The sequence below is a fragment of the Myotis daubentonii genome, chromosome 12, assembly GCF_963259705.1.
Source record: "Myotis daubentonii chromosome 12, mMyoDau2.1, whole genome shotgun sequence".
NCBI classification, from domain to species: Eukaryota; Metazoa; Chordata; class Mammalia; order Chiroptera; family Vespertilionidae; genus Myotis; species Myotis daubentonii.
Genome location: NC_081851.1, coordinates 69,137,284 through 69,163,472, shown reverse-complemented (window position 1 = coordinate 69,163,472; position 26,189 = coordinate 69,137,284). Strand labels below are relative to the sequence as shown.

Below are 26,189 nucleotides of genomic sequence, written 5' to 3'. Positions count from 1 at the left end.
CAGACTCAAGGGTCCCGGGTTCGATTCTGGTCAGGGGCATGTGCTTTGGTTGCGGGCACATCCCTGATGGGGGGTGTGCGGGAGGCAGCTGATCGATGTTTCTTACTCTCTATCCCTCTCCCTTCCTCTCCGTAAAAAATCAATAAACGTATTTAAAAATAAATAAATAAATGAAAGGCTTTAGCCTCAGAAAGTCCCACCCTCTATATCACAGTCTCTCTCTCTTCAGGCGCTGCTCAGAACTCAACGTTCTTACCCCAAAGCATAGGGCTTTCTCCCAGCCCATTCCCTGAAGGAGGGGTTTAAACCAGAAGGGCAAAGACAGTAGAAAAAGGAAGCAGGCAGGGAGGCTGATAAATAAGTTTGGTTTTTATTATCCTGTGTTTGGCCGAGTGTGTGACTGCCTTCGCCACCACTGGCTTCCTGGGAGGAACGCTGCCACTTGGGGTCTTTGGGCTCATAGATTCGTGAGCACAGTGGGTTCCACCTTCCAACAGGAAGTGCAAACACAGCCAGACTTCACCGGAAGGAGGAGACCGTCTTAGCCGAAGGCACTTTAATCAAGGCACACACCCAATGTCAGTGTTTGTCTTCCCTCCGGTTACGGATAAATCTAGGTGCCACTGTTGGAGACCAGCACTGCGGCAGGTGGGTTAGTGGGGAGCGAGCAGGTGTGAGCTGCTCACTGGTAAAACTTCTTGTTAGCGCTAGCCTGGTCGATCAGCAGCTGGCATGGGGTGAACTGTTTCCCGTAGGCAGCCTCGTACCTCTTGAGCCGGTCCACTATCTTCTGAGCACCATACAGATCCACGAAGCGGAAGGGCCCTGTGGGGGAAGCAGGACTTCGTTGAAGGAGGCAGCCATACGAGCTCTAGGATAAAGCAAGCTACCTCCCCAACCTCCAAGGCCCACCTCCAAGACAGGGGGGGAAGCCGAGTCCAAAGACCGCTCCGATGTCTCCCTCTGCAGGTGTGGCCAGGATCTCTTCCTGCAGGCACATGGCGGCCTCGTTCACGAACCGCGACACCAGGCGGTACTGGATGTCTTCGTCAGAGGAGCTGCCAACAGGGAGGGGCATTCAGGCAGAGAAGAGCGGGAGGGGAGGGTTGCAGGAGCCACACAGGGATGAGAGCTCGACTCCAACTTTAGAGAAGGTGCTGCCGGGAGGCCAGCCTTTCCCGGAAAAAGACTGGGTAGAGCTACTTGCCCTGATTAACCAGAAACAGCACCTAGAACAGGGTCTGCAACAGCTAGATAAGCACCTCTAGGTATCAGCAATGGCCAATTACAAACGATACTAAAGGGTGTGGAGCCGGAAGGGGCCTGGGACAATGGTCTTTCTAGCTGCTCTCTGGGACCTTCAGAGGGAAGGCTGGAGCAGGGGTCTACCAAGGCTGGGCGGCAGTTCTCCCCTGATGCGGGCAGAGAATGAGGTGGCGTGCAGAAGGCAAAAGTACAGAGCACTGTGCCAGCATCGGGGGTGTTCACAGTCATAACAGAGACGGAAGAGGGGCTGACAAGCTTTGGCTGATGAGGAACGTTTCCATGCCATGAGCCACTCAAATCGACTTACACTTCAGGCTTAGGAGACACCTGCAGGCCTGCCAAAACACTATCCATTTCAGAATTCAAATCCTTACTCTTCACACCCTCCTTGTAGACGTAAAAGCCCTTCCCAGACTTGCGACCTAGAAGCAGGAAAAGGTAGAGTTACAATTCTTAGAGCCCGGGCCTGAGAAATCACTTCCCTCCCTGCTGCTCTGCGGTAACGCTCCCGCCTCTCCTGCCTCTCGCCTGTGTTCCCGAGTTTTGAGTCTAGCTAACCCTAGACACCTGGTGTTTGTCAGAGAGCTCACAGAGCAGGAGAGAGGTCTTAGGGTTTGGGCATCGTTGTATCTGTATGGGAAAGGCCAGCTGGGTGAGTTTTAATGCCCAGATGTGCAACACCACGACCTGGGACGCCCAGGTCCTGGCACTGATGTTGCTGCTTTTTGCTGCTACTTTCAGAAGAGAAAGCCGCCTCTCGGTGGCCTCAACTGTACACTCTGTAGGAGAGCTACTTCCTCCACACCGGTGGCAGCAGCATGGTAACGCAGGGCACAGATGTCCGAGGCCCTGGGCAGGATGAAAATACTCGTCGATCTGGCCTAACTGGGGCCAGGTAGTGGCGGAGCTTCAGAAGGCCAGGGTTTTACCTTCTGTCCATAATCCACAGGCCCACACTAAGGAGAGGTTGTCATGCAGTCATTTTTGAAATTCCCTATGATACCAGGAAACACACACGGGCCTCTGTAACTCCTTGGTCTCCAGAAGCTGTTTGGAACTTGTGACCGATGGAGCCAGTTGTGTTTCTTTGAGGATACTCACCCAGGAAGCCCTTGGCCACCATCTGTTTCAGCAGCTCCAGGCTTCCACCTGCAAACCTCTCCCCAAAGGCTTTGCCTAGGTCTTCGGCTACATGTTTTGCTACATCAACACCAACTTCATCCACCAGGGTGGCCGCACCCACAGGAAAGCCAAAGCCTGTGGTCAGGGAATCCAGCTTCTTAGGGCCAACGCCTTCCTGAATGGGAAGGAAAGCGGGGACCTCAGGGGAAGCCATCCCTGGTCCCCCACACGGGTTCCCTGTGCAACAGCCACTTCTCTCCTGGCTGCCACCTGGCCAGGCCCAGGACTGGGACTGTTTCAGTCAGGGAAACACAGGAGGTTTGGGAGTCACACAGGCAAAAAGTCTGAGCCTTCCCTAACCTTTAAGGAAGTCTAGAGATGAAAGGTATTCATTTCCTTGTCTGCAATTCTGAATCTCAATAACCAGAAGATTCCATGGCAGACAGGGCTGGTTCCCAGGACTGAGAGGAGAGAGTCCAAGAGGCAGTGCTGCAGAGCCCCGGGATCCTGTGTCTAAGTGCCTGTGAATGACCTGTAGGGCCACCGGGGGGATGGGCTTGCACAGAAGCAGACACAACACCAATCAGACCACGCAGGCTCTGGTCTGGATGGCCCTTGCCGCTAAGGGGATGCAGAAACAGCACAGAAGAGCATGCTGGGAGGCCTGTGGACTAATGGAGCAGAGCCTATGGCTCCCCACCACCGTGCAGAAAGGGATGCCACGAAAGGGCGTTCTTGGAGAAAAGTCAGGGTAGTGCATTAGAAGGAAGCTTCTCCTCATCCTGACATCAGCGGTTCAGGGGACTGGTTTAAGGTGTGGAAGAGGCCTCAAACATTCCGAGAGCAATACCAACCTGGAGAATTCTGATGACTTCAGACATCATGGGTGCGAGACACCTCGTGGTATAGAAGCCAGGTCCATCCTGCCAAGGGGGAGAACATGAACTCGGGGCCCCTCTGTTGCAGATACTACCCGAGTCTGAAAGCAGCCTCCCTTTCCCAGATACCATTTCAGAGTTCAAGGTGATCATAACCTCAATCAGAATCCTTAAAATGAAATGGCAAGGGAAGCCACAGCCAGGAGCAGCAGGGCTGGAATCCAAGAGCACAGCATGTGGTTTCGTGGCCACCTGAAAGGCTGGGAACCTGCCACGTCCCAGACTTGCCCCACTCCAACCCTGACTCAGTGGTACAGTCAACACCACTATCCATACTGTACACAATCAAGGGGAAGTCCTATCAAAAGGAACGAGTTATAAATAAGCCGGGAGGGATGAGGAGTCTTAATAAAACTTATCCAAGTCTGCTGCTCTGTTCCACAGCTCCTTACCTTAACCACAATGATGACCTTCCCCTGCTTGAGACCAACTGCTACAGCGGACGCAGTCGTGTCCTTAGACGTCTTCTCGGTTGTGATAATCTCCAGCAGCTGCATCTTGTCCACAGGAGAGAAGTAGTGCATGCCAATCACCTGGCAAGGGGAACAAAAAGCCAACAGGTTTCACGCTGAGGAGGAAACGTAGCAGCTTCTCTTTCGCTGGGAAGCACTGGAAAGAAGAGCGGTGTGATCCAGGAGCACTGCCTGGCAGAGTCAAGTGGTCTGGTCCATGGTTCTTTGATCAAAAGTTCAGTATGTTCAGAGAGAGCTTACTGGATCCTCTTCCATCTGCTTCTAGGGCTTTTCACTGAGGGCAATTGGTCCTACCAACAACTGGTACCAAAATCATGGCTAAAGGCCAAATTGGAGTTATCAGGGAAGAATGGAGGGTCCACTTGTATTAATGCTGACGGTTTAGGTGAGAGAGTCTACTTTTTGTGGGGGGAGAAGGGACAGACAGGACGCCGTCAGTTCTGGGCAAACCGAGATGGTTGGTCCCTTTGGCCTAACTTGCATATGAATGACATTAGGTGATGAGAATTATCTGAGATCCTGCAGGCTAGACTGCAAAGCGCGATGCTTGCTCCTCTCCACTGGGGAGAACGAGAGGTGGCAGCAGAGGAACAAGAGGGCTCCTCTGCTGACTGTAAATGCTGCGGAGTTGCTCTGCGTGTGGTGACAATGCCAGACTGTCCACCTGCCTTCACACTGTGTTGTGTCTCCCCTCGTGTCACACTGTCAGCTGCCACTTCTCCTGTGACTTTTTCCTGCCATCACTGAGCCGGCCTCTATCCGGCCCTCATCTGCTGTGTGCTAGGAAATCAGCAAACTATTAGAATAGGAATAAAGAGGCTTTTGTGTTTTTAGTGCATGGATAATGTGTTAACCTTTCAAATCCTCAAGTCTTTTCCACTTCCTGCCTACCTTTGGCTGGTTCTGGTTGGATGAGGCCAACTGGGTCCCCTAAGAGGTGAGGTGTTTCATTTATCCTTGAGTGTTTTCACTTTCCCTTGATTTTACTCTGGTGGATAGCAGAAGCCCAAAGATCAATCTGTGGTCCTCATTTCAAATCGCTGAAAGTCCTTCCACACCCACCCCTTTCATGTCCTGGGTTAAAGGTCTAAGTAACCCCCACAGATAGAGACATCCTACCACACCCCCTGATCCTCATTCCTGAGTCTGGAACTGGAGCCAAACCTGTTCTGGACAGTCACCAGAGTCTGCCATGTAGATGAAGTGATATTTTGGAGCATCCCTTCTTAGGGCCTATCTTTCAATACCTAATTGTAATAAAGGTGGGTTTCATAGTCTGAACCTGAATAATTACACCCATGAGGATGCAAATCACCTATAGAAGCATTTTTAGTTGTATTTTACTTGTTCCTGCCTAACACACTGATCATGGTACTAGCTTTTTTGTGCCCAGTTTTGAGGAATACGTTGTCAGCCCCACCCACTTCATAATCCACACCAGTCCCTTCTCAATGGGTCTGAGGCTGTAAGACATTTCAGGGTTTTTCTCTTCAAAATTTACCTTCTCAGGTCTTTTGCTGACAGAAGCAATTTCATTGATTGGGAGAGCCGATGTGTTACTGGCAAAAACACAATGAGCTGGAATCACCTGCAGGGGAAAAGCATTGAAGAATGTGTCACGTGGGCCTGGGAGGTGACTGGAGTCCAAAGTCAAGTAATGAGTGACACTCAGGCCCAGCCATCCTCTCACCCAGAACTGCGCGGACTGCACACGCTGGCCTGACATTTCCGACTTGCAGGGCATGTGTTGAGGAATGTGTCGGCCTTGTTCTCTTTTCCATTCAGCCTTCCAGTTACGGCCCATCCTAAGGTTACCTAATCCTAACCTGGAGACTACACCCCAACAGTTACATAAATAAGACACTTCAGATAAACACTGAAAAAAGGTGACCTTGAATCAAAACTCAGTCATTTCAATATCCAGCATGGGTGTCAGTCCTCTTCTTGTTTGGATCTGCCCTCAAGTCTGAAAGCTTATGACACCCCCACCCTTCACCTTTATAAGAATAAGCCATAAAGTGCATGCCTACCTCATTTTATACACTGTGCTACTAAAACGTGATACACCACTATAATTACATCTACAGTACATGAATACTATTAACTATCAGCTTTATCAACCTGCAGAATAGTCTATAATGTAGACCCTTCTCAGCATTCTGTCCATGATCCCAAATTATTCATGTTTGTAATTCAGATGCCTGGATGAAAACATGGAAAGCACACCTGTGGCATTTGTGCAAATCTGGGACAGGCAGAAGCCTAACATCAAAGATGAAAATCGAGGTTCAAGATATAGTCAACACACTGAAAGCTGAGTGTAAAACAAGATAAATTAGAATGGGGATAAAGTATTGCACTAAGATTTTTTAAAAAGGGGGAAAAAAGAACTAAACGGGCACCTGATGAACAAGACCTGAACTGGCAGTGATCCCCTGATAAAGGTCCCAGGATTTTAGTTCATCAAAGTATAATGTGAGTTGACAGCAGAGCACGACTGTAAGAAAGCTACCGCAGTCTCCACTTACAATACGGTGGTACAGTGTCCAATGCTGGTGGCAAAATTCTTTATGAAGAACAAACCAATGTCTCCAAAGATGGCTGGCAAGAACTCTTCCCCTCTTGTACATGTCCCCAGGTTCTCCCACCCAGGAGAAGAGTCTATTTCTCTCCCCTGAATCTGAGCTGGCCTGTGACTTGCTTTGACCAATGGAAGGCAGCAGAAGTGACTGCCAGTTCCAGGCCTAGCCTTAAGCCCAGTAGCTCCTGCGTTTGCCCTCTTGGAAGGCAGCAGCCATGCTGTAGAGAAGTTCTGGCTGACTGCTGGTGCGGGAGGCCACCAGCAGAGGGAGGCCACTGGGAGGCGCTCCAACCAAGCTTTCCGCTGAACGCAGTCATGAGTGATGCTGAGTGAAACCACATGGTTAAGGACCAGTCGCCTCTAGTAAGCCCTATCCAAACTGCAGAACTGAATTGTTTTCACGTGGTTTGTCATATGGCAACAGAGCACTGAGACATGATGAAGATACTAAAGGGGACAAGCAAGACAGCGAGAAGTTTGGAGAGAAGGATTGGGAAGAATGTCAAAGGAGTGGGTTAGACGGTCATCTAATAGTAACGCTCACTACTCAGAACACCTAGAGCAGCCGTGGGCAAACTACGGCCCGCGGGCCGGATCCGGCCCGTTTGGAATGAATAAAACTAAAAAAAAAAAAAAGACCGTACCCTTTTATGTAATGATGTTTACTTTGAATTTATATTAGTTCACACAAACACTCCATCCATGCTTTTGTTCCGGCCTCCAGTCCAGTTTAAGAACCCATTGTGGCCCTCGAGTCAAAAAGTTTGCCCACCCCTGACCTAGAGTGTTGTCAAGTCAGCACCATGTTATTTATATCATTTATTAGCCCACGTTCTGTTTGTCTAACTGTAGGCTAGTCTAGGCACCAGCTCTATCTCATGCCTGGATTACTGCCATTTCTTCTTTTCTGGGCTCTTTCTTTATATTACAAGTACTTGTTTTGTTTCTGTCATCCCATCTCAAGAACTGTGACAAAGAGCATTTGGGATAAAGACCAAAGCAGCCCAGCTGGCATGACTCAGTGGTTGAGCGTTGACCTATGAACCAGGACGTCACGGTTCAATTCCTGGTCAGGGCACATGCCCAGGTTTCGGGCTCGATCCCCTGTGTGGGGCATGCAGGAGGCAACCGATCAATGCTTCTCTCTCATCATTGATGTTTCTATTTCTCTCTCCCTCTCTGAAATCAATAACAAATATATATATATATATATTTATTTATTTAAAAAAGCAGTATTTCCACAAAGCAGGCATTTGAATCCTGCCTGTTGAAATTGTTTCTCCCTATTTCCTTTGCTGCCTAGACCTGAAGAACTTCTGTTATGGCTTACGGTCAACCCAAAATGGCGAGAAATCTGCCTCTACTCCATGAGGTTGTTTGTATGCTTGGGTGACTGAACTCCCATGTACGGCTAACAAAACCTGTGCTTAGGATAATAAGCTACTTGATTTTCCTCCCATAGGACTTAGATTTGACATTTACAACATACAGCGTGCATGAGCGCACATAAAAACTTAGGCTTGGGCTCTTCATAAAAAGAACAATGAGTTTCCTGTAGTTCCTTAAACCCCATATCTGTGTCCTCCACTCACTTACTAGGATTCAAGTACTCAGGCCCCTTACTTACCGCTTCTACTTCCTTCAGTACTTTGTGCTTAAGATTAATGTCCTCAAAAACAGCTTCAATCACCATGTCGGCCTTTTCAAAACCCTGGTAGTCAAGCTGCCCAGTCAAGTTGTTGAAAATGAAGTCTCTTTCAAATGATGTTAGAGTTTTCTTCTTCACTTTATCGTTCAGTCTAGAAAAAAAAATTTCTAGTCAAAAGGGAAGAGTAGGAAACTAACATTTATTGACTGTCCATGGGCCAGAGAGTATATTATGTTTTCCACCAACTCTGTGAGGTCTTATTCCCATTTTGAGGGAGCTGACTTGCTCAAAAAGACTCAGAGCAACCTGTGGTCAAAGAGCTAGGTACCAGGGTACCTAGGGCACAAGGATTCAAAGACAGCTAACCCCCAAGTCCACATTCTTTCTCTTACAAGATGCCTCTCAGAGCCCAATTTACATAAACTGTATCATTCATAAACAGTTTTGCCATGAGGAGTAAACACAAATACTAGAATGGCAAAACTTAGAGCAGCTCTCAGCCAACCCATGTCCCTAGACCATATGGCTTTATAGTTGCTTAAAAATCATTTGGTTATTCTGTATTTATAATTTTCTAGAGGACAGAGACCAAGAATTATTTCTTATATTCTTAACTTTCCAGTCAATACCTAGTAGCATATTGTATTGATCACATAAAATATTAACTCAAGGTTTCTTCTTTCCCACTGAGAGCTAAAAGGATTTCTGCTACTCAAACATTTATCTGATTATTTTTTACTAGAGGCCTGATGCACGAAATTCGTGCAAGGAGCTAGGCCCTTGCAGCCCCATCTTTGTTGGGAAGGTTGTCTGGAAGGTCGTTTGGCTGTCTAGTCTAATTAGCATATTATACTTTCATTATTATAGATTGCCAAGGAAAACAGGCTCTCTTAGGTTTTCATCTGACCATATTTTCAGAATAAATGACCTAGAGTTTTCCTTTGAATGAAGAATGAAGCTAAAGCCCCTCCACTAATTTCCTTAACCAAAAAGAAAAATTAAAGCCACAAGGTAAGTTCAAAGAAGTATGCAAGTCTTAAAAGTATGGGTTCAAACCTCCTGGTTTCTGACAACCATGTCAGCAAACAATACAACTTGTCAGAGTTCAAGATATAATCAGTTGCTCTAATGCCAATGCCTAATGAAACTATTTCTGAGGGAGGACAGGATCCATGTAGGTCCCAAGTTAGCAGTCTGGTGAGGGGCATTCACCGGAGCCTGGTGTTTCTAAGGCAAAAGGGAAACCAGGACACCTGGACCCAAAAGAGATCCAGGGAGGAAGCTGTTCTAGAGCAGCCGTTTCTCACTAGGTGACTATGAAATGCTGTGGGGCGCTTGCAGGCTAGTCTAAGAGCAATGCTGATGTCTAGCACACGTGCTTTCTTTTGCTCCAACTCCTTGTTATTTTAAAATAATCTGCCAAAATGATTAAATCTGCCAGGTCCCTGGTAGCAATAGATGAGCTTCTCTGCAGAAAAGGGGTAAAAACATGCTTTAAGCTATCTAATCCACTTGAGAAACAAAAAAATGCTCACTCAGCTAAAAGTCACATGCAGGTATTCTAAGTGCAGCCAGCCTGTCCATTGCAGTGGAGCAGAGAGCTGAGCTGAAACCAATTCCCATCTGGAGAGGCTGCTGCTCCACTATTCCCCTCTGCAAAACAGGCAGCAAGTGTGTGTGGGGAGAGGGTTAGGTGAGCAGAGGGAGAATAATATTTACTCTTTATTAATTCAGAAGTAAGATGGAGACAGTCTTATAAAGCTTCAGACACTGTGGAACCAAATCAATCAACTGCTTCTCCACAGTCACGCCAGTCAACAAGGCTCAAGAGTTCTGGTCCCAGTGCTACCTTCAATGTGCAGTTACTGGCATTTCCTCATTCCTAACCTCAGTTCTCTCCACAAAGACAGGCCATAACAATAAGCTATTACATGGAAACTATCAAATTCACAATTTTCAGTCTGATACCAAAGTACAAAATAAATGTCATTTAAAAATATCTAATAGATAAAAGATTTTTCTTCTGCACTCAAAGACTACAGAGTCTGATAATACTAATAGTTTATAATATCTGTGACAACATGAAGTAAAGGAAGGAATTAGCATTTCAAAAAATCAGCCCTAGCCGGTTTGGCTCAGTGCATAGAGCTTCCACAGTTGGACTGAAGGGTCACAGGCTCAATTCCAGTCAAGGGCATGTACCTCGGTTGTAGGCCTGATCCCTGCAGGAGGCAACCAATCAATGTGTTCCAAATTAATTCATCTCTCACACTGATGTTTCTCTCTGTGTCTCTCCCGCTCCCTTCCACTCTCTCTAAAAGTCAATGGAAAAATATCCTCGGGTGAGGATTAACAACAACAAGATCAAAGGAAACATAGCTCAACTATGGAGCATCTAGTACTCATCATGTTCAGCAAAAAGGAATCAATGATGGCAAAAAACCACTAAAGCCATTCTAACTCCTGGCAATGGCAGAAAGCAGGCTTACCCTTTGAACACTTGTTGCTGTCCTCGGCCCAGCCCGGTTAGTGTAGCATCTTTAAGTATTGTCTTTAGGCCCTTGTCCACAGAGACTTGGGCAATGCCAGCTCCCATCAGCCCTGCACCAAGAACAGCGAGGTTCCTGAAAGGCAAGGATAAAATGACTTCTAGTAAACAACTTTTAATCATTTCCGTAAAAGCAGGAGAATGCCCAAGTTATCATCCAATAAACCAACTAAAGCAGACACAATCATAAGGTATTTCAAATAATTATTTATAAAAATACACCTTTAATAAATGACTGATTTTCAAAGTTAAATTCAAAAATCCTTTAGGTCTATAAGAATTGGACTACCCAAGAAGATCGAATCATATTGATCTTCAATAATGCCGAGATCACTGAAAAGAAAGCCAAAAAGTTCTTGGTAGGAATAGGGATCTAATGTGCCAGGACAGAGGTAGTTTATGGCAAGATTGAAGACATAAGTCTAGCTCTGTAGATTTTCCTCAAAGACATCTACAAGCTTAGCACGTGGGGAAGTCCACAAGGGCTTCCTAGGTAGAGTTTAACTTACTTAACCTCCTTCTGTGGCATTCCAAATTTATTCTTCTTGCACAGGACCTGACCATGGTACAGCCCTATCAAGGCCTTTGATTCTCTGGTCATCGCAAGCTCTCCAAATTTCTGAAATGTACAAAAGAACAAGGAAAAGTAGAACTTCATGGTCTCCGTGATATGGATTCCTTCCATTTGGTTTCTCTGGGGAACAGAGGTAACACAAGCAAAGCCACAGGTCCTCGGGGTCTCAGCGGTGCCTGTGCTGGCATCTGTCTCCTACGGATGCGTCTTCTCTTTTCCCTTCTCATCTGCAGCGCTTTCCGACTGCTGCTTTCAAAGGTGTTGGATAGAACTGAGCTCATTCTCTAGAGTCATGGTAACCCTTTTCATGGCGTTAGTGTGTCAGAGCCAAAATGGATCTTCATGATCATCTCAAGCAACCCTCTCGGCTTAAAGACAGGGAAGAGGAGGCCCAGAAAAATTTAATGACCTTGTTCACAGTCACACTGCCTCAGAGTGGCAGAAATGGAACCTGAAACCAAGCAGTATGACTTTCAACTCCAGTTCTCTTGCCACTGTAGCAGGTGGCCCACATGGGACCTAGCACTTTAAAAAGTATATCACCACTTATGGAGAACAAGTCTCAACTTAGTGGTGAGGAGCATGAGCTTTAGAGTCTGGTCTGACAGAACGGGTTTGAATCCTGGCTCTGCCATTTCTCAGTTGTGAAGCTTTCTTCATCCTTAAAATGGGAAAACAATGCCTCTTTTAACAGTATTGTGGGGATTAAATGAGAACACTAGTAAATGACTAGGGTCTCAATGTTGGCTATCGTCATCACCAATATTACTAGAATTTTTTGTTATGATTACAAGGTTCCAAATAGTATTACAAAGAAGGAATCCCTCTAATAAAGTTGCTATCATGTCCTCATAAAACATGAAACACTGTTCTACAGAATCAATGATTTACTAATCTTGATTTAGCAGTGATTCCATAAACCAGTGATTTTCAAAGTGTGGGTAGAAATCCATCAGTGTGCATGAATTTAATGGGTAGTGCTAAGTAGAATAGACAGGAAATACCTAGTACAACACATGCAGGGTGGACAATTATTGATGCATAAAATATGCTTCCATTTTACTGATGGAAGAGAATACATCAGAAGTGCACTGCAGTAAGCAGTAAGTACAGACATGTTTTCTTTGGAACTTGTCCTAAGCTCTTCCCATACCTTTTGTCCTATTACCAAAGAGCAATCATTCTTCAATGATTGCTTAGAACTTACAAACAACCCAAACCACTGAAATTTGCCGTATCACCAACTCAGAAAGTAAAAGGAGTGAGGCTGGTTCCTGTATCCCTTCTCTTCTTTCATTTATTTTTTTAAAATTAATTTATTTTTTTCTTTCTCTTTTTTTTCTTAGTGGGTGCAAAAAAACATTTCCTTTCATTTTCTAATTCAAAGTTTTATCGCTAGGCCCTAAGAAGTAGGGACTATACTTTTCTATCAATGTATCATTTTATCACAATACAATCAGACTGACTTCAGAACAAAATGTCCAAACTATTAATTTGAAAGAATTATAACTCTGCCCCTGCTCTTCCTTGTTATACCTTCGTAATTGAGAGCAAGTTCAAATAGTTGGGGACCACCAGGTTTTCTTGCATCTACTTGCCTACTGAGATTAATCAGAAAAAATGATAACCACTGGAGGAAATGTTTTACTAGGCTTTGAATAGTTTTTCTTTTTTCAGTTTTGTACATTCTCAGATCTTTGGTTTTCTTATATCTAATAAGCAAAAATCACAAGAAAAAACTTTACCTGAGATTCAGAGAGATAGCCAGCTTCTTTTCCTTCCTCAAGTCCAGTCTTGACCACCTAAAAAACATACAAAATACTTGTTCACTGTTGGAGTGGACTTATTCAGAGAAGGCTGAATAAAATTACTAGTGTTGTTAGTTTTTGTTTAAACACACACACACACACACATATAAATATTTCAAGTTGATTTCAGAGAGAAAGGGAGAGGGAGAGAGAGATAGAAACATTAAGGATGAGAGAGAATCATTGATCGGCTGCCTCCTGCACACCCCTCACTGGGGATTGTGCCAGCAACCCAGGCATGTGCCCTGACGGGGAATTAAACTGTAACCTCCTGGTTCACAGGTCGACGCTCAACCACTGAGCCAAGCCAGCCTAGTGCTGTTAATTTTTATTTTTAGCTTCTTTCTTCACTTATTTTAAAGAAAAGTTTATTTGATTTTTAAGGGAGAGTAACAGAGAGAAACATTGATGTGAGGCCAAAACATCTATCAGCTGCCTCCTGCACAACCCCTACCAGGGACTAAGCCCATAACCCGGGCATGTGACCCAACCAGGAATTTAACAGGGAACCTTTCAGTGACCAGGATGACACCCAACCAATTGAGCCACACTGGCCAGGGCTAGTGTTGTTAGTTTTTAAAGACTATATTGGAGCGAACCCGTAACCCAGGTATGTGCCATTAACCAGGAATCGAACCCATGGGCCTCCAGCGTGCAGGCTGACACTCTAACCACTGAGCAACCGGCCAGGGCCAGAACAAATTTCTAAACTCATTATTGACCAACCTTCTGCAAGCTAGCTTTGATCTGCCTTTCTGCAGACATCTCACTGTCCTCCTACAACACCTAATCTCAATGAAGTTCCTTGAAGAGCTTGGTGCTTCCCACCTTCTGAAACTTTACTCAAAATGCCCACCTGACCTGGCCCCACTTTCCTTTCACCTACTCTCTACCCATTTCTCAGGGCTCAGGTCAAATCCTGCTCTTCCTGACCTCTTTGGTTCACAGTGATTATTCCCTCCTCTGAGCACTCAGCAATTTTCCTCCGTCCCATGTATCCGGCAGTAGTCCTATGCTGCTTTATAATGTCCCTCACACTGTTATCTGCCTTACCACATATGTATGTCTAATCTCCCCAGCCCCGACTGTGAGATGAATGGAGGTGGGGGATTATGTTTCATATTTTATGTTCTTTGGTGTCTTCTGCCCAAAATATATCTGTTGGCTAATCCATTCTCCAATTTTGAGGTCTTTAATTATACGCTCTCCTAATCTCAGACTTTCCAGATCGGAGAGTTCTGTTTTAAAGTCTATCTTTAGGTAGAAGTTTCTTTAACCCTCTGATCATTTCACCTATTCTTTGTTCTTTTCGGAACTTTCCTATATCATTACGTCTCTTGTATAATTATGGCAATGGGAAAGTCAGTGAGACACTGTAGGTACGGACAATGGTTTTGACTAAGGATAGAATATAGCCATCAGTTTTGTTTCAACGCTTTATAAATGCTCAATATTTTACTGGCCTTGATATATTGATATGACATAGGTTCCATCCTGGTTTATAAGTGACAGCTCTAAACTCATCAACTAATAAATATGCCTGGCACCTATTATCCCCAAATATATCAATTTATATGAATCCTTATTTTTTGTAATTACTTTAATAGCAGAATTAAGAACTTCTGTACTGGCATATATAGTCCAGAATGGCAATAAAGAGTATTGTGCTATTAAAGAGTATTGTGCTATACAAAGGAGGAAAATATAAGAAATCTGAGAGGGGAAAAGACTCACGTCAATTATTTTCAGAGGTGCAGGATAGAGGCCTTTGGTCTGCTTTCGTACTTGTTCTTCCACCTTTTTGTAAACCTGTTGCCTGACAAATGGAATACCCATGGCGTACGATGTCAATCCTGTAAGGCAAAAAGCTTTTAGATACTTATTGGCAATAAGCATTTCTTGTTAGTTTGTTCTGTAAACTCCATAAAAATTCAATAGTTCTAGCTATATGAAAGAACTGCTCTTTACTCTGATATGCAATATCTACATTTCAACCTAAGCACAGCTTCAAACATAGCTTCATTATGTGATAAGTGCTTCAGTTGGGCGTTGTAATAGTATAATATACACTGTTACAGAATTCTTTTGTATTAATGTTTAAAATGTTCCAAAATAAAAAGTTAAAAAAAAATAGTTTTAACTTACGAGTATAAGGTTCAGAACTTGACCCTAGAGCAGAGTTGTTATATCCCTTAAGGTTAACTTTATGCTTCCAGAAAATAATGCATTTACCCTATCCTCACTTAAAATTTACAGCAAATAAAATTAAACTCCCTGGAAAGAAGCTTTGCCTTTATTCTTTAATAACAACACTCACTTTCCATCAATCCTTTGCTTCTCTTTGAAGATATTTTCTTATCAGCTAGTCCTTTGGCAAAAGTAACTGCAATTTCTTCTAGGTATTCAATTGTCCGTTCCTCTGGAGGTTTTATTCCTGGTCCTGCAAAAACAAACACAAGAGACTGGAATGCAAATCAGGTTTAGATGAGTCCCAGGTAGGCAAAAACCTAGGCATGCCGAAGCCAAAGGCTCTAGCACCCACTTTCAGCACAGCTTTCCACGTCAGATCAGAGACTGGTGGGTGGAGGAGTCATGAACTATGCACTCACAGATGGGGAAACTGCAAATAAAGACTAATTGTACTCTGACCACAACAAAATTAAACTAGAAATCCACAACAGGAGGGTATCTGTTTGTTTGTTTATTTATTATTATTACTTTAAGTCTATTTTTTTTATTAATTTCAGAGAAGAAGGGAGAAGGAGAGATAGAAACATCAGTGATGAGAGAGGATCATTGATCAGCTGCCTCTGGCACACCCCTTTACTGGGGATCGAGCCTGCAACCCAGACATGTGCCCTGACCGAGATCGAACCATGATCTTCTGGTTCATAGGTCAACACTCAACCGCAGAGCTATGCTGGCTGGGCAGTATTATAATTTTTAGAAAACTTCACTCTTCAAAATGATGACTCATTCCTTAAGAGTATGAGTTCCACTCTAACCAATATGCAAGATATTAACTCTTTAAGGAAAGAAATAATTTCATAAGGCCCAACTCTGAGGCATGCTAACACGTACCCAGCGGTTCCACCAATTGGTCAACCAATCCCATTTTCTTTGCTCTGTCCGCACGAATGTTTCTACCAGTCAGCATCATGTCAAAAGCAGCAGGTATACCCACCTAACATGCAAGTAAGGATCAGAACATAGGGGGAAAAATATCAGAGTGACAATTACAGTTTACAAATCCTTCAACTGAGCAAAATAAATACTAAAGTGAGGAAAGGCTAACCACTGCTATTTATCAATCAGTTATATTTTATCTTATATTTTACATACTAATACACATTAGTGTTTTAGGTAACTTCTGCAATCGGCCTCTTTCGGTTCTATACAATACAACAATGAGATCATCCAAATCAGGGGAAAGGTCTGCCTTTATATTTATCATGAAATATGACCCATGGATTTGCAAAACTGGTAAGATGTTATTGTGCAGAGAAGAAGCTGATTATATTATAAGCTTCAAAGAGGCAAGACATGTATCTTATTTATCTTTATCCTTCCTCAGGGACTAACAAAGAACCTTGATTAATAATTTTAATCCAAGAAACTGAAAAAATAAATTAAAAAATAAATACCAGGAAAAATCTGCTATTGATTCTAAATATTCGTATTTTATTTGATTTCTAAATCCTACAATGAATACCCAATACTACGCCTTTTGTATTACCAAAGGGGCACATAAGTACCAAGGTTCTGAAGTTCACAGTCGGGGGAAAGGGGGTCTTAACTCACCATTTGGGGTAGCCTTTGTGTGCCTCCTGCTCCTGGTAAGATCCCCAGCAAGACTTCAGGGACACCTAATACTGTCTTTTTATCTTTTGTTGCTATTCTGTATTGGCATGAAATGGCAAGCTTCGAACAAATGAAAAGAAAATTGGAATGTTAGAAAATGTAATCTTATAACAGCTTAGAATCCGTGAGGGTCCAAAGATTACTTCTTTAGACCAGGAATGTGCCCACAGAATAAACTGTAATTTCTTAGGCTGGCATTTAATGCTTTCTACAATTTACCCTTCCAGCCTTATTTCATACTTTCCCCTAATTTAATAACTTCTTTTTGGGCTGAAGATTTCCTTAAAAATCTGCTGAAAGCTATGGGAGCTCTCCATAGAAAAAATGCACACGCAATTGTACATGCAGCCCAGCTTAAGAAGCCCGTTACCCTACAGACTCCTTGTCAATCAAGCAGCCCTACCTGTGATGGCCTCATAGGCTTCTCTTATCCCTGGTCTTTGCTCACACCTCACCATACGTGGGATGCCCCCCACGCCCCCCGTTCTGGTTAATCAAATTCTGCCTATCTTTTAGGACCAGGCACAGCTTTCCTTAATTAATTAATTGTTGTGAAAGTGGCTAGCATAGAAGCCAGCATGTGAGAAATGCTCGATAAATATTATTTTCTTTTCCCTTTCTTTCCTACACGCTCTAATAAGCATTTCTTCTCTCAAATCTTTTAGTATTTACCACCTTTACTACTCACAAAGCACTTGTAATTATGCTTTGTGTATCTCAACTAGACTTTAGCTCATGAGCATGCATTACACTTCTGAATCTTTGCCCTGCAAACTTTAACCAGGTTTTTAGAACTGAAAGGCATCTAAGTGATCTAGCTGAAATCTTCTCAATTTATAAATGAAAACATCACACTTGGTTCACATGCTGAGCCATGAGATTAAGGATTAAAACAGATCCAGAAGTTTGATAACCAAAATGAAAGCTAATTTTCTGAGAACTTTTCCCAGGCAAAACTAGCCTATAGAAGTTTACAGTGGGCGAGTCCTCACACTGGGCTAAACAGTGACTCTGTAATAAACCCATACCTCAAGTCCTCCTCCTAAGCAGGACCCACTGATGGCAGCCACAACAGGCTTATTAGACTTCTCGAGTTTCTCAAACATTTTCTGTCCTTCTTGTGAAAGCCGTGTTACCTCTTGAGGGGTCTTGCAAGCGGCTATCATGCTGCAGTAAACGTGAAAGCCGAGAACAGAAAAAATCAAAGATGAAACTGTAGCCCACTTTGTTAAATACTTCATCTGCTATATCCTCAATCCTATCATATATCAATGTGTGGTGGTGAATCTTTAAATACTCACAAGTTTAAGTATGGATCTGCCTCAGATAGCACTAATATCAGTGACATCGTCTCTCTAAAAAGAGTGTTAAGTTTCTGGATCCAGAGAACATGAAACAAACACGTGGCACAATTTATTTTCGCTTCAATAACTAATTATTAGATTAAAAAGCTCTGAACATGAGAAAAATCATCTTCTAGTAAATATTTCCACTATGAGGTAGCTTTCAGATTAAACAGCAATCAAAATGGCAGGGGAAAAAAGCTCTCAAGTTGTTTAGAGGGATCTAAAATCTTAAATAGATCCCCTAACGATCAAAAAAGGTCTGCTGCAATAATGTAAACCATGCCCTTTAATTTTAGTTTGTTTCATTTCCTACTTACTTTGTTTCTGATAACATTTAAGTTGTGAATTCTGTACTTCTGACCAAAGACAACTATTTTTCTGTCATTTTATATGCTGGGAATTGCTCAACTAGCCTTATGGAAGCCGAAAGTATTTTCTTATGGATGTAGCTAACTACTGCCAAGTATAGTAGTGTCTCACTAGTCTCAAATAACTGAACTAGGAAACAAAGCACTCAATACACATAATCTTTTCCTAAAAAATAAACATTAAACAGAATATTTATAAATTTTTAGTTACACAAACAAAAATGGATACGCAATGTTACAGCAAGGTTTAAAAATATACAAACACCTTAAGTGCAAATTATTAAGCCTATAATATTGGCCAACATTGCCCAAAGCACAAAGAATAATAAATACCCCTATTTTGACAGAATTAACTGTTCACATTTTTTTTAATATATATATTTTTTATTGATTTTTTTACAGAGAGGAAGGGAGAGAGATAGAAAGTTAGAAACATCGATGAGAGAGAAACGTCGATCAGCCACCTCCTGCACATCTACTACTGGGGAAGTGCCCGCAACCCAGGTACATGCCCTTGACCAGAATCGAACCTGGGACCTTTCAGTCCGCAGGCCGACGCTCTATCCACTGAGCCAAACTGGTTTCAGCAACTGTTCACATTTTAACCCATTAAACTAACACTAAGATATAATTTCTTCTGCTTATACTGTATATGTATTAAAGAATTGTAAAAAAGTTTTACAGGTATACAATCTACCACTTAAAAAAAGAAAGTTTTAGTTGCATCAATAAAGTTCCCTTTGACAACCTCAAGTCCTACCAGCCACTTCATTTACCCTGAAACAACCATTTTCATGTTTGTATTGTAACCTTCCAGAGCAACTACTTATCTGTGTCCACAAAAAATATAAAGAATATTTCGTGTATGGTTTAAAAACATTTACATAAACTACATACTGTAGGAACATTCAATAACTTGCCTTTTATTTCTAACTTCACATTATGTTTTTGAGCTCTAATATTATGTTGTGGATCTAGTTAATTCCTTTGAACTGTTTTGTAGTATTTCATCATGTGAATATTTCACATTTTAATTATCCATTTTCCAAATGACTGACACTTAGCTTGTTTCAAATTCTATTTTAAACTATACAGAACTGAACATCCTTGCGCATGGGTTCTTAAACATAAGGGTGGGATTTGTCTAGCATATATACCTAGAAGAGGCATCACTGGATTTTATGGTACATGCATTTTCAATTTTACTAATGCTGCCAATTGCTCTCCAAAGTGGCTGTACAACTGGCATTCCAATTAGTAATATATTAACTTTCTCATTTCTCCAAGGGCTTGCTAACATGATAATTTTCAAACTTTTAAATAGCATCTCATTGTTGGCTTAATTTTATAATATTTTTATTCTACTGAGAGGAATTTGAACTGTTTTCAACTGCTTTAAGAAACAGCTATTTTTAGTCTTACATGGTTTAAGCAACAAGCCCCTCTTTTTAAATCAACTCTAATAAAACTTACTTGATATCAGCACCCGCAATAAAGCAGCCTGGCTTTGATGAGATAAGGACAGCACTTCTGACTTGATCACTAGCCCAGATTTCATTCATTACTTCCATGAACTCTGATTGTAGTTCTTTATTCAGTGTATTTACCTGTCAAAGAGAAATACATATAAATCCAAGGGTGTAAATTTGAAGAACCAGATGTGCAAGTCACTATGAGGTGCTATTTTGATGGTAGAAAATATGTTTATCCACCAGAAATATACTGCTTGAAGCAAGAAAGGGAGGCAGGGTTTCTTATAAAAAAAACCAAATACCCTGTAGTTTTCTATTCAGTCAGCTATAAGCAAACCATCCTTTAAAAATAGGTCTACTCAGCCTGGCTGATAAGTCTACAAACATTTCTGACATGGAAAAAATTTATATAACATTAAGGAAAAAAAGAATCAAAATTAGATACATAGTATGATCTTAATTTCATAAACACTGTTGAAACTGGATGAAATGTTAACAGTAGTTATTTTTGGGTTTGGAATATAAATAATTATATTTTCGTTATACAGACAGTCCTTGGGTTACGTCCTATTCAACATACATCATTTCATGGTTACGTCGCCATTTTCCATTTATTTATTAAAAAAAAAGTTCCGGCATTTCGACATATGTGCTTTATGTTTTTTATTATTTATTTACCACAAGTAAAGGTCAGGAATTGTTATCTTTCTTTTAAATTTCTTTTTACTGTTTCACTTCATTACTGCTGTGTACATGCTCTATGTGAGTGACGTAGGTGCTTATGTAGGTGGGTTCCAACTTACGGTGAAAATTGCGTTATGTTGCACCGTAGGAATGGATCTCTGACATAACCCGAGGACCTACTGTAGTTTTAAAATTTCCTACAATAGCTTGCCGGATTGGTTTGGCTCAGTGGATAGAGCATCGGCCTGCAGACTGAAGGGTCACAGGTTCGATTCCAGTCAAGGGCATGTACCTTGGTTGTGGGCACATACCCAGTGGGGGGTGTGCAGGAGGCAGCTGATCGATGTTTCTCTCTCATCAATGTTTCTAACTCTCTATTCCTCTCCCTTCCTCTCTGTAAAAAGATCAATAAAATATATTTTTTAAAAAATTCCTACAATAGCCATATGTTATTTTTTGTGCTCATGAAAAATGTTCAACTTAGAAAATTCTGAAAAAATATCTTAAGTTTGAATCACTGGTCAGTGAGTGCCAAGATTTACTCTAGAGATGGGAACTATCTCCTGTTTTCCTTAATTTGTGATAGTTCATTGCTTCCATCTAGGTCTTCCTATTTCATCTGGGCTTCTGATAACAAGATTTCTGAGTATAAAACCTTTACACCAATTTTAGATGGGGAGAAAACCATGAGCTTCCGAAATAAAGCTCCTCTTGGCAAAAGACTGGATGAATGCTATCTGCTTTGTTGAAGTTGCCCAAAACAAATAAAGCTCCACTTTGAACAGAACTTGACCTCCAATATGTGAATAGCACGAAGTCATTCACATCCCTCAGGAAGCTTAACAACCATATTTAACCCAGCTAACTTATAGATAATAACTAATGTCAAGCAGGTAATGAAGACACCAGATTCAATAACCTTATAGTTAAGATGAGTAGTTTGATTTTTATAAACAAAGCTTGTATTTTGGTCCTTATCTAATAAGTCATTATTCTACACTATGACAGAAGGTTAGTTTTATTAATCCTTGATGGTAATCTGACACCTAGGTTAACTAGAAGGAATTCTTTTAAAATATATATATATTTTTATTCATTTGAGAGAGGAAAGGGGAGAGAGAGAGAAAGAGAGAGAGGGGTACAGAGAGAGAAACATCAATGATGAGAATCACTGCTCGGCGCCTCCTGCATGCCCCCTACTGGGGATCGAGCCCACAACCTGGGCATGTGCCTTGACTGGAATCAAACCTGGGACCCTTCAGTTTGCAGGCCGATGCTCTAGCCACTGAGCCAAACCAGCTAGGGCAATGAGAAGGAATTCTTGAATAAGGACCTCTGCCTCAGAAAACTCCATTCCTTGGGCAACTTGTCCAACTAACTAATTTAACTATCAAAAGTGTAAATTTCGCCGAAACCGGTTTGGCTCAGTGGATAGAGCGTCGGCCTGTGGACTGAAGGGTCCCAGGTTTGATTCCGGTCAAGGGCATGTACCTGGGTTGCGGGCACATCCCCGGTGGGGGATGTGCAGGAGGCGGCTGGTCGATGTTTCTCTCTCATCGATGTTTCTGACTCTCTGTCTCTCTCCCTTCCTCTCTGTAAAAAATCAATAAAATATATTTTAAAAAAAAAAAGTGTAAATTTATATGATAAGATTACTGCCAGATTGGTGGATTTCTTTCCCATTCAAGACTGGATTCACGAATGTAGTTAGGAGAAATAAACTGCAGCAAGTTAAAGTAGGTACCTTTGAATTGGGTGAGTTAATTCGAATAACTGCCACATCATCTTTGATTCCATAGTTAATATGGGTTCTGGCTAAAAAGAGAAGAAAAATTTATTTGTCAACAGTTTTATTGCAAAATAAATCTGAAAAGCGATGTAAACATGATAACAAGAAATTAAACTTACCCAGCAAAGCAGAGGACCCTGTAAAGTTGCGGGAAATATAACCTATAAGAAAAAGGGATTTCAAAATTAATTATTTTACAAAACAGCATTTCTGTAGTACCTGTTATATATAACAAAGCTGGAATTTATAACAACAAAAAAACAAAATTAGAACAACATGTTCTAGGCTATTATTGTGACCACTACCATATCTTTTTTTTTTTTCAATTACCAGGTCATATGATTATCTGGATACTAAATGTGGGAGGTGGAAGAATAGCTCCTCAAAAATGCCCACGTCCCTAGTAACTGTGAATATGTTAGGTTACATGGCAAAGGGGAATAAAGGCTGCACATGGAACTAAGGTTGCTAATGAGCTGACCGTAACATAGAAGATTATCCTGGGTTATCCAGTTGGGCCCAATGTAATCACAAGAGGGAAGAGAGAGGCAAAGAGAACCAGAGAGATGGCAGCATGAAAAGAACTTGGTCCCATTTTGCTGGCTTTGAAGAAGTCGAGAAATGCAGGCAGCCTCTAGAAAAGGCAAAGAAATAGATTCTCCCTTCCAGCACCCAGAATGAAACAGCCTTGCCAACACCATTGGTTTTAGCCCAGTGAGTCTCATTTCTGACACAACTGTAAGAGCATAAATTAGTGTTTGTATTGTAAGTTTGTGGAAATATGTTATGGCAACAATAGAAAATGCATACACTAAGAAATAAGTTATCTACAAAACAATCTGTAATGTCAGTTCCAAATGTATTCCAAATATATCTCAGCCATGTTCCTCAGCCACATCTGTTTACATTTCTATGGAGAGATGGAGTTTCCAATGTTATCAAATCAAGGGGCACTAGTGAATATCTATAATAATAAAAGGGTAATATGCTCATTAGACTGGACGTCATTCCGGACATCCTTCCTGACGAAGCCAGGGCTGGAGGGAAGCCAGCCGGGGTCCCGGGTGCCTGCAGGTGGCCCAGGGGAAGCCAGCCTGGGTCCCAAGTCCCGGGTGCCTGCTGGCGACTGGAGGAGGGAAGCTGGTGCCGGCAGCCCAGGTCCCAGGTGCCGAAGGGAAGCCGGTGCCGGCAGCAGGGGGAAGGAAGGTCTGCTCTTGCACACATTTTTGCGCATTGGGCCTCTAGTTATAAATAAAAGAGTCCACATCACATGTTATTTTCAGCCTTTCTCACAGAATAAGTCTATAGCGCACTCCGCCAAGAATACCCCTCCCCTGGGGATAACAAAGACCAGCTATTCTTCCTCCTTCCCAACCACTTCACCACTGGAGGCTCTCCAGCATGATGATGAGATGATCTTTGGAGCAAAAGCCATCACAACAGAAGTCCCAACAGAGGGTCTTTCAATGTGGACTCTGGACAGAAATAAGGAACATTGGGGAATTCTAGGCAAAAATTCCAAGTTATTCTGGGCATTACCCTGCCTCCTTTCTAGCATTAAACACTCACCTTTGCCCTGCTCTTATCCAAACACCTTCCTATAGGCTATAACCAAGCTGTTCTGGAGGCTAGCACAGGGTCAACATCCCTTAATTATAACTTCCAATTTATTTATTCTTTTTAATCCTCACCTGAGGATATCTTTCCACTGATTTTTACAGAGAGTGAAGAGAGAGGGAAAGACAGAAAGAAATATCGATGTGAGAGAAACACATTGATTGGTTGCCTCCTGCACATGCCTGGGCCCGGGAGGAGCCTGCAAGCAAGGTATGTGCCCTTGACCAGAATCTCCGAACCCGGGACCCTTCGGTCTGCAGGCCGACACTCAGTCCACTGAGCCAAACCAGCTAGGGTACCACTTTCAATTAAAAAACACACAACACCCTGCTCTTTCTTCCCTTGTTTTCATACTAATGACCAACAATATTTCCTATGCACCTCTCACTCCTCACTCTTCTCCCTACCTACATCTTCCAAGTTTTGTCCGATAATCTTAGAAAAAAGTTTTATCTGGGTTTAAAAATAACATATTTTCTACATCATTTAGAAACAAACTTTAGAGCCATACCCAGTTTCCAAGTAAGAATGGTCTATATTTGACCAGAAGGTAGCGACCCTTCTGGAGTGAACTATTATACGTAAGACTATTGAAATATCCAGCTGAAGTGGGATTCACTTGGCAGTATTGAAAAGTGATTCCAGAACTATGTTAGGTATTAGAATCAGGTGGGGAGGCTCAAATATACCCACAAATTCCTAAGTGACAGACAACCTGGAATCACGGAATCAGAATTTAAAGGGGCTGAGCTTCAGCATCTGCATTTTTTAAAAAGGTAACCGAAGTATACAGCAAACATATGGGCACATGGGAACCAGTGATGTGAACCCACTGGTGGTGGAGTGGGTTAGGAGAGGACCATAAATAGTGGCCAAGGATCTTGCTGGTTTGAAGGCAAAGCAATATATTATTGAAAAAGAAAAGAAAACTGTGTAGATGGTGCCAGAACCACAATGGGGTGACCTCTGGTTTCATTTGCATTTCTCCTTTAAGTAATCCAAGTCAGCTGCTAGTGTAAAGACAAAGGGAGACAACAAAAGACTTGGGCTGAATCATCAGGTTTATAATTTACTAGTTGAATGGCCATGAACAACTCTTTTAGTGCATTTCAGTGTTCTCATAGATAGAAGGAAAATGATGTAATGATTATAAAAGTGCGTGTAAGTCAAAGTGCTACAACAAGTAAATTAAGAGAAGCCAGCTATCTCCTCAATTCCTTGTGCTTCTACTTCTCTAATGATACACTTCCCTTCTTTGCTTTTCCATCATTTGAAATCTGTATCATCTGTATTTATCACTCTTCCTTCTTTATATTTATATGGCTCCAACCTTTTCCACAATGCCTTATTTTGAGATTCCATCTATACCGATCTTTCTCTTCTCCGCTAAAATTTTTATCTTTCTTAACTATTGTTTTGTTCTCTAATCATTGCATCTGTAGGAGGTGCTTCCCCAACTAAACCGTAATCTCTTCCACCATCAGCTCACAGTCATTTTTCATTCAGCAAAAAATTTACTGTGGCCTACCAAACGCCACACATTCTAGGCACTTGGAGTAAACAAAGACAAAAATCCCTGTCTTTGTGGAGTTTACATTCTATGGCAGCAGGTGAAAGGATATCTAGGAAGAATTAATTCTCAGTAGAGATAAATAAGAGGTGAGAATTAGGCTGGTATAAAAAGGAGTTTGCCTATAAAGTACAAATTCCAGTGGGAGGGGAGCCAAGAAATAGGCAGGTCTAGCTAAATAGGGTAAAGTGGATTAGAGTGGGGAACGAACTGGTTGGGAACGCACAGTGGGAGGGATAAACACAGACAGACCAAAAAAAAAAAAAAAAAGAACAAAAAAAGAAACAAATATGTAAATAAGACAGGTGGTGCTCATTAGTTTACAGATTAAACCATTTTAAACTCTTACCCACTAATCTACCTTTGCTGCACACACACCTATAAGCATATACACAAAACCTCCTCTAAATTAACCCAGACAAAAAGCTGAGAAAAAGTAGTACACGTTAAAAAAAAAAAAAAATCTGGAAAAGAATTCCAAACCACAGTCAACGAAATCAAGTTGGAGTACAAGGCAGCTTTGC

At 42.1% G+C, this 26,189-nt stretch overlaps 1 protein-coding gene across 1 annotated transcript in view; it reads right to left on the bottom strand.

The window, feature by feature from the left end:
• Positions 1-348: 348 nt before the first annotated feature.
• The window catches only part of HADHA (hydroxyacyl-CoA dehydrogenase trifunctional multienzyme complex subunit alpha), a 29,610-nt gene continuing 3,769 nt past the window's right edge, over positions 349-26,189 (bottom strand). The window contains exons 2-20 of the mRNA XM_059660376.1: positions 22,598-22,639; positions 22,434-22,504; positions 20,007-20,140; positions 17,848-17,986; positions 16,760-16,879; positions 16,040-16,142; positions 15,276-15,398; positions 14,693-14,811; positions 12,896-12,952; positions 11,086-11,195; positions 10,518-10,652; positions 8,008-8,179; positions 5,301-5,387; positions 3,719-3,859; positions 3,243-3,311; positions 2,368-2,563; positions 1,574-1,688; positions 913-1,058; positions 349-825 (exon numbers count right to left, since the gene is read on the bottom strand). Coding sequence (XP_059516359.1) covers positions 683-825; positions 913-1,058; positions 1,574-1,688; positions 2,368-2,563; positions 3,243-3,311; positions 3,719-3,859; positions 5,301-5,387; positions 8,008-8,179; positions 10,518-10,652; positions 11,086-11,195; positions 12,896-12,952; positions 14,693-14,811; positions 15,276-15,398; positions 16,040-16,142; positions 16,760-16,879; positions 17,848-17,986; positions 20,007-20,140; positions 22,434-22,504; positions 22,598-22,639 — 2,222 coding nt within the window. The 3' untranslated portion in view covers positions 349-682. The remainder of the gene's footprint in view (positions 826-912; positions 1,059-1,573; positions 1,689-2,367; positions 2,564-3,242; positions 3,312-3,718; positions 3,860-5,300; positions 5,388-8,007; positions 8,180-10,517; positions 10,653-11,085; positions 11,196-12,895; positions 12,953-14,692; positions 14,812-15,275; positions 15,399-16,039; positions 16,143-16,759; positions 16,880-17,847; positions 17,987-20,006; positions 20,141-22,433; positions 22,505-22,597; positions 22,640-26,189) is intronic.